The 8,307-nt window shown below is 41.3% G+C and overlaps 1 protein-coding gene across 1 annotated transcript; it reads right to left on the minus strand.

The window, feature by feature from the left end:
• Nucleotides 1-675: 675 nt before the first annotated feature.
• On the minus strand, nt 676-3,760 carry LOC140265076 (uncharacterized). The gene is made up of 2 exons (XM_072360955.1): nt 1,733-3,760; nt 676-1,362 (listed from the first exon to the last, which is right to left on the minus strand). Exons 1-2 carry the CDS (start codon nt 3,758-3,760, stop codon nt 694-696), a joined length of 2,697 nt encoding a protein of 898 aa, XP_072217056.1. The 3' UTR covers nt 676-693.
• Nucleotides 3,761-8,307: the final 4,547 nt, after the last annotated feature.

Below are 8,307 nucleotides of genomic sequence, written 5' to 3' on the forward strand. Positions count from 1 at the left end.
CATTAATACCAATACTTATCGCGGAGATTAGAAGTTCTCTCTTAAGAATCATTCTTTATCTTTTCAAGAATACTATTCTCTTTCCAAAATAATGCTTTTCATCACTCAAGACAGCATTTTCACCCCCAAATTCTGGATTTCATCCCCAAAAGAAGACATTTTCTCTAGAAAATGATGCTTTCCATCGGAGTAGGCCACATTGTTTCCAGAATTCCTGCTTTCCTTGTTACCTTAATCATGTAACCTTAAGGAATCACGTCCTTTGTAATGTGCTTCCGACGGCCCGTGGCCAAGTTACGCACTGCTTACACCAATGTGGTGGGTGGTAAAATGGCATTTAATTAACCTCGTGAGTCCCTTATATAGGGCTCCTATTTCATCTAATACATATGCATTACTGAGCATGGGAAGACCTATCGCGTTACAGCACGAGATCTCGCTGATGCCTAATACAACATTTCCCCCTCCCCATGCTCAATAAAGTCATGTCCCGTTACAACGCGAACGCTAGTCCTAAACCTAATATATAAAAATGTTAGTCTCCATATAAATCTAAAATATATAAGTTATCTAAAAAGTGAGGTAGACAAGCTACAATTCATGCAGAGGTAGGTAGTGCAATGTCTAATAATATTAGTGGTTTTCTAATTATTATATCCAAGGCATCTTGGTTTATACAGTTCCTTCTTCTTCTTAAAGCTTATCATATATCCGTTGGCACTCCATTTTGTCATTAAATATTCTTTCTATCATACGCTGTAAACAACCCTGGATACATTGAAACACACAAGGTAGGCAAATCATTAAAGCTAAGAAAACTAAAATCCCTATAATTAATACTTTAAGAAACTGTTTAAGCCATGGGCCAATATTACCAAATAGTCCATCCAGCCAGCTGCCGAATGCATCATCAATTGCAATTTTCTTGGTATGCTCTTGCATCCACTCCAACTTCTTATGAATTGAATCACTGTGGTCGCTCAGATTGAAGCAGCACATCCCTTCAAAGTCCTTGCATCCGTGCCCTTGGGCCAGTAGCAGAAAGTCTATCGCAGCTCTGTTCTGGAGAACAGCATGTCTGATGTTATTAATGTCCATCAGGAGTTCCGACAAGACCATTGTGGTGACATTAGCTTCTTTCGCAGACCAACAAGCCAATCTCTCAATTTCTCTCAGCGCCTGGGCTGCAGCTACTCCTGGGGCTAAGATTGACGCAAAGATTCTGGCTGTGGGACCCCACAACTGAACCTCATCCCCACAATCCCGATCCAGATTTTTTATTGATCGTTTCTGGCGTTGCACTCGAACCATGCTTTTCATAACATTAATCACCGCAGAATGATTGGGAGCCAACAGTGTCAATTTTCCCAAATAACACGGACCCCCAAGGCATCAAGGAAGTCCCGGCCCAAAATTGTGCCTGGAACAGACCCAATCAGAAGCTCCATAATGACAGGCTTGTCCAAGGAGCCATCCCTATTGATAACAGTGATCTCTACCAATTCCGCTGACTCGCCAGTTGACATTGTACCCCCAACCCCAGAGATGGTTGTCGCTGAGTTAAGCACAGGCCAATCTGGTGGCCAGTCCTTTTTTGCTACCACCGTAACATCTGCCCCTGAATCAAGCAAGGCAGTGGTAAGGATGGAGCGAGGGATCTTGTCATATTGCAAATATCCCATATAAGTCAAGATTATATCGATTAGGGGGCGTTGGCTAAGATCCATAGTTAACGCCACCGTGGGCGAGAGATTTGGTCTCTCCCCCTGCCTGAGTTCGACGGGGTGACTGGCCCAACTTCTTGATCGTGGGAAGGACCCTGGGCCCAAGGTGCCTTCCCAATTTCGTTTCCCTGCGGCATGAGAGTAAATCTTCGGCAGAATCGGGCTTCATGACCCAGCTTCCCGCAGGCTTGGCATTTTTCTCTAACCTTATACCGTCTCTCTGGAGCTGTACACTGGTTCTTGTAATGACCTATCTGGCCACATTTAAAGCAGGGGTTCTTAGATTGATTATTTTGTGCGGTCATAACCGAAAGCCATGCCTTTGTCAGGCCATCACTGGGCAATGGTGTTGCTTGTTGTTTGTCCAGCACATACTTAATAATTTCACCCGGAGTCTCCAGATCATCAGGAGCCGCCCGAATGATATCTCTAATATTCTGATGAGACTTTTGCTTAAGACAATCTTTTATAACGGAAGATAATGCTTCCTTAGGTAGTTCTGATCCTTCTACTGCCTGTATCAATCGATTGGCAAATTCAGAGAATGTTTCTGAGGGACCCTGCTTTATCTCTGACCACGGGGAAACAGGTTCTGCTTTTCTTACAAAGTTTCTAAAAGCAGTAGAAGCCGCCCCCGTGGAGGCAAGTAATTCTCCCGGACGGAGGAGCCTAAGCTGCTTCTCTGCAGATCCAGCCAGATCTGCATCCGTTCCTAAAAGCCTCATTAAACTAGTTTTCGGATCTCCCTCCTTCCCATTCGCTGGGTGGTTCGGATCACAAGCAGTCTGTGCTACAACAGCCTTAAGTTGTACCGTCCACTCCTCCTTCCACACAGTAAACTGTACTGGTTCAAGGACAACTCTCATAAGGCTTTCAATATCATATGGCAGTAGGGGACCCGGGGCCATAAGAGCCTCAAAGGTACTCATAGTCATCGGGGACCTCAAGCCCTTTTTCTCAATTGCCTCTATAAACCGAGTCACTGCTTTCGCTTCCAAAGGCACCCAAACTGGTCCTTTCTTCTGGACGACTATCGGAAACACCGCCCAGTCCCGTTCCTTAAGCCCCAACCCTCTCATTGATTCACGGATATCCGACCAATCGGTGGGCTTGCGAGAATCCTCTCGCTCCTCCCTCCTCCGGGGAGACGCGACCAATTGGGTGGGGGTAGGCGGAACCTTTCGTTCCTCCTCTTTTTCCTCCCCCTTCTGGGGAGGCGGGACCGACAGGGCAGGGGTAGGCATTTCCTTTCTTACCGTCCCTCTCTCCTCCCCCTTCTGGGGAAACGGGACCGGCAGGGTGGGGGCAGGCAATTCCTTTCTCTCCACCCCTCTCTCCTCCCCCTCCTCGGGAGATAAGACAAACGGGGTGGGGATAGGCAATTTTCTTTCCTCCGCTTTTTTCTCACCCTTCTCGGGACGAGATCCCTCCTCCGGAGGTGGGTCTGGGGGTGGCTCAACGCCTCCACGGCGCGCCTCCCCACACGACTCTCCCTCCCTCGGACAAATTCCATCCCCCTCAGGCGAGTAAAAGCTTTGCAAAGAGGGGTATAGGCGGGGATAATATGGTGGCGCCTCCCCAGATGACACAACTTCCGCCTTCTCTTCCGGAGTTGTTTCGGGCGCGGCCATGGCCATTGTGAAAACGGCTGGCGTGGCCGGCGCCATTTTGGGTGCAGAGTCGCCGCCAGAAAGCGATTCCTCCGCACCCCCCGGGACCCCGGACGTCCCAGTATCCAGACCAAAAACCCCAGTCGCGATGGCCTGGACTTGTTTCTCCTCCTTAGCGGCTTTAAGAGCACCCAGGACCAAACCCCAGGTTTTTAACTCCTCCGCTTTATACTCGTGCATTGCTCTATGGAGCATGGCAGCGGTGAAAGAATCCCACCGCTCCGAATCGAGCAGATTACTAGGGGAGGGTAAAATCTGCGCCACCTCCAAACAGGAGATGACGGCAGCTATATCCTTCTTAGAAGGAACATTTCTAACGCAGTGAGTTTTACAAACTCGTGATACTACCTTAATGACGGAATCCATTGTTTTTTCTGGTGCGCGACACCGTACGTCCTTGCACCCTTTGTATATACTCGAGACCTGTAGTCCCGCAGTCTTCCACGGTCCTCGTTTTCTTACGACCGAACCGCAGGTAGAACATCAGCTGCTTCAATTTCCGCCCACCGAGGCGCTTCTACGGGATCTAACCGTAGGACTTGCGTCCGCCACGCAGTTAGCCGTCGCACACTACCCCCAGGACGTGCCTCAGAGAGGGCACCAAATGTTACCTTAATCATGTAACCTTAAGGAATCACGTCCTTTGTAATGTGCTTCCGACGGCCCCGTGGCCAAGTTACGCACTGCTTACACCAATGTGGTGGGTGGTAAAATGGCATTTAATTAACCTCGTGAGTCCCTTATATAGGGCTCCTATTTCATCTAATACATATGCATTACTGAGCATGGGAAGACCTATCGCGTTACAGCACGAGATCTCGCTGATGCCTAATACAACATTTCCTCTACAAAATATGGACATTTCCACCCGAATTATCCAGTTCTGTCAACATTTCGAGAATTTTCACACTACTATCGATACCTATGCCAGAAATAAGAAGTTCTCTCTGAAGTATCACTCCTTATCCTTGCAATCAATATAGCTTTCTTTCCAAAATGATGCCATTCCTCCCTAAATATAGCATTTTTTTCTCCAAATACTCATTTTCATCCCTATAAGAGGTCATTCTATCTACAGAATGCTGCTTTTTAGTATGATATGACACACTGTTGCCAGAATACTTCTTTTCCTTTACAAATTAAGGACATTTCCACCCTAAATATCAGTCTCTGTCAAAATTTGGAAAATTTTCACAAGACTATCAATAGTGACCCCAGAAATCAGAAGTTCTTTCTTAAGTATCACTCTTTATCTTCGCAAAAGTAGGATTTTCTTTCCAAAATAATGCTTCTCAACCTTAAAAACATCATTTCCTCCCCAAAGTGCTGGTTTTTATCCCAAAAGATGACATTTTCTCTACAAAATGAAGCTTTCTAGCTCAGTTATCAAGCATTGCTTCCAGAATACCTGCTTTCCTCTACAAAACAAGGAGATTTCCACCCGAAATATCAATTTCTGACAACATTTAGTCAATTTTTCACCAGAATAACAATACTTATCCCAGAAATAAGAAGTTCTCTCCTAAGTATCACTCCTTATCCTTGCAATAAATGGAATTTTCTTTCCAAAATAATGCTTTTCATCCCTAAAGATAGCATTTTCTCCCCAAAATTCTGGTTTTTAACCACAATAGAAGATAACTTTCTCTACAAAACGATGCTTTCTGGGAGAATATGACGCATTAATTCCACCATGCCTGTTTGCCTGTACAAAAGTAGGGCATTTCCACCCGAAATATCTATTTCTGTCTACATTTAGACCATTTTTCACCAGAATAACAAAACTTATCCAGAAATAAGAAGGTTATCACTCCTTATCATTGCAATAAATGGAATTTTCTTTCCAAAATAATGCTTTTTAATGCCTGCATATAGCGTTTTCTCCCCAAAATGCTGGTCTTCATCCCTGAAAGAAGACATTTTCTCTACAAAATGATGCTTTCTAGCATCATATGACCCATTGTTTCCAGAATTCCTGTTTTCCTCTACTAAGCCAGGACATTCCCACCCGAAATTTCCATTTCTGTCAACATTTAGAATAGTTTCACAGAATATCAAAACTTCCCCACAAATTACAAGGTCTGTCTTAAGTATCACTCTTTATCTTGGCAAAAGTATGGTTTTCTTTCCAAAATAATGCTTTTCACCCTAACAATAGCATTTTATTCCCAAAAATGCTGGTTTTCATCCCTGAAAGAAGACATTTTCTCTAATGCTTTCCATCGGAGTAGGCCACATTGTTTCCAGAATTCCTGCTTTCCTCTACAAAATAAGGACATTTCCACCCGAAATATCCATTTCTGTCAACATTTAGAAAATTTTCACGCGAATATGGATACTTACCCCAGAAATAAGAAGTTCTCTCATAAGTATCGATCTTTCTCTTTGCAAAAATGTTATTATTTTTACAAAAGAATTATTTTTAATACTTGGATATAGCATGTCATCCCAAAAATACTGGATTTCATCCCCTCATGAAGACACTTTCCCTATAAAATCTTGTTTTCTATCAGAATATGTCATACTGTTTCCGGAATACCTGTTTTACTCTAGAAATTAAGGTCATTTCTAAACTAATTGGCAGTTTCTGTTAAAATTAAAACATTTTCACATTAATACCAATACTTATCGCGGAGATTAGAAGTTCTCTCTTAAGAATCATTCTTTATCTTTTCAAGAATACTATTCTCTTTCCAAAATAATGCTTTTCATCACTCAAGACAGCATTTTCACCCCCAAATTCTGGATTTCATCCCCAAAAGAAGACATTTTCTCTAGAAAATGATGCTTTCCATCGGAGTAGGCCACATTGTTTCCAGAATTCCTGCTTTCCTCTACAAAATAAAGACATTTCCTCCCAAAATATCCATTTCTGTCAACATTTTGAGAATTTTCACACTACTATTGATACCTATGCCAGAAATAAGAAGTTCTCTCTGAAGTATCTCTCCTTATCCTTGCAATCAATATAGCTTTCTTTCCAAAATGATGCCATTCCTCCCTAAATATAGCATTTTTTCTCCAAATACTCATTTTCATCCCTATAAGAGGTCATTCTATCTACAGAATGCTGCTTTTTAGTATGATATGACACACTGTTGCCAGAATACTTCTTTTCCTTTACAAATTAAGGACATTTCCACCCTAAATATCAGTCTCTGTCAAAATTTGGAAAATTTTCACAAGACTATCAATAGTGACCCCAGAAATCAGAAGTTCTTTCTTAAGTATCACTCTTTATCTTCGCAAAAGTAGGATTTTCTTTCCAAAATAATGCTTCTCAACCTTAAAAACATCATTTCCTCCCAAAGTGCTGGTTTTTATCCCAAAAGATGACATTTTCTCTACAAAATGAAGCTTTCTAGCTCAGTTATCAAGCATTGCTTCCAGAATACCGGCTTTCCTCTACAAAACAAGGAGATTTCCACCCGAAATATCAATTTCTGACAACATTTAGTCAATTTTTCACCAGAATAACAATACTTATCCCAGAAATAAGAAGTTCTCTCCTAAGTATCACTCCTTATCCTTGCAATAAATGGAATTTTCTTTCCAAAATAATGCTTTTCATCCCTAAAGATAGCATTTTCTCCCCAAAATTCTGGTTTTTAACCACAATAGAAGATAACTTTCTCTACAAAACGATGCTTTCTGGGAGAATATGACGCATTAATTCCACCATGCCTGTTTGCCTGTACAAAAGTAGGGCATTTCCACCCGAAATATCTATTTCTGTCTACATTTAGACCATTTTTCACCAGAATAACAAAACTTATCCCAGAAATAAGAAGGTTATCACTCCTTATCATTGCAATAAATGGAATTTTCTTTCCAAAATAATGCTTTTTAATGCCTGCATATAGCGTTTTCTCCCCAAAATGCTGGTCTTCATCCCTGAAAGAAGACATTTTCTCTACAAAATGATGCTTTCTAGCATCATATGACCCATTGTTTCCAGAATTCCTGTTTTCCTCTACTAAGCCAGGACATTCCCACCCGAAATTTCCATTTCTGTCAACATTTAGAATAGTTTCACAGAATATCAAAACTTCCCCACAAATTACAAGGTCTGTCTTAAGTATCACTCTTTATCTTGGCAAAAGTATGATTTTCTTTCCAAAATAATGCTTTTCACCCTAACAATAGCATTTTATTCCCAAAAATGCTGGTTTTCATCCCTGAAAGAAGACATTTTCTCTAATGCTTTCCATCGGAGTAGGCCACATTGTTTCCAGAATTCCTGCTTTCCTCTACAAAATAAGGACATTTCCACCCGAAATATCCATTTCTGTCAACATTTAGAAAATTTTCACGCGAATATGGATACTTACCCCAGAAATAAGAAGTTCTCTCATAAGTATCGATCTTTCTCTTTGCAAAAATGTTATTATTTTTACAAAAGAATTATTTTTAATACTTGGATATAGCATGTCATCCCAAAAATACTGGATTTCATCCCCTCATGAAGACACTTTCCCTATAAAATCTTGTTTTCTATCAGAATATGTCATACTGTTTCCGGAATACCTGTTTTACTCTAGAAATTAAGGACATTTCTAAACTAATTGGCAGTTTCTGTTAAAATTAAAACATTTTCACATTAATACCAATACTTATCGCGGAGATTAGAAGTTCTCTCTTAAGAATCATTCTTTATCTTTTCAAGAATACTATTCTCTTTCCAAAATAATGCTTTTCATCACTCAAGACAGCATTTTCACCCCCAAATTCTGGATTTCATCCCAAAAGAAGACATTTTCTCTAGAAAATGATGCTTTCCATCGGAGTAGGCCACATTGTTTCCAGAATTCCTGCTTTCCTCTACAAAATAAAGACATTTCCTCCCAAAATATCCATTTCTGTCAACATTTTGAGAATTTTCACACTACTATTGATACCTATGCCAGAAATAA

This window comes from Excalfactoria chinensis, unplaced genomic scaffold (assembly GCF_039878825.1).
Source record: "Excalfactoria chinensis isolate bCotChi1 unplaced genomic scaffold, bCotChi1.hap2 Scaffold_68, whole genome shotgun sequence".
Lineage (NCBI taxonomy): Eukaryota > Metazoa > Chordata > Aves > Galliformes > Phasianidae > Excalfactoria > Excalfactoria chinensis.

What these genes read in the sequence shown, in the direction of transcription:
- LOC140265076 (XM_072360955.1), bottom strand. Translation starts at nt 3,760, where the DNA reads ATGGATTCCGTCATTAAGGTAGTATCACGAGTTTGTAAAACTCACTGC. An exon ending in TCTCTCGCCCACGGTGGCGT is followed by an intron (nt 1,363 to 1,732) that starts TAACTATGGATC and finishes TATTTGGGAAAA; the next exon opens with TTGACACTGTTGGCTCCCAA.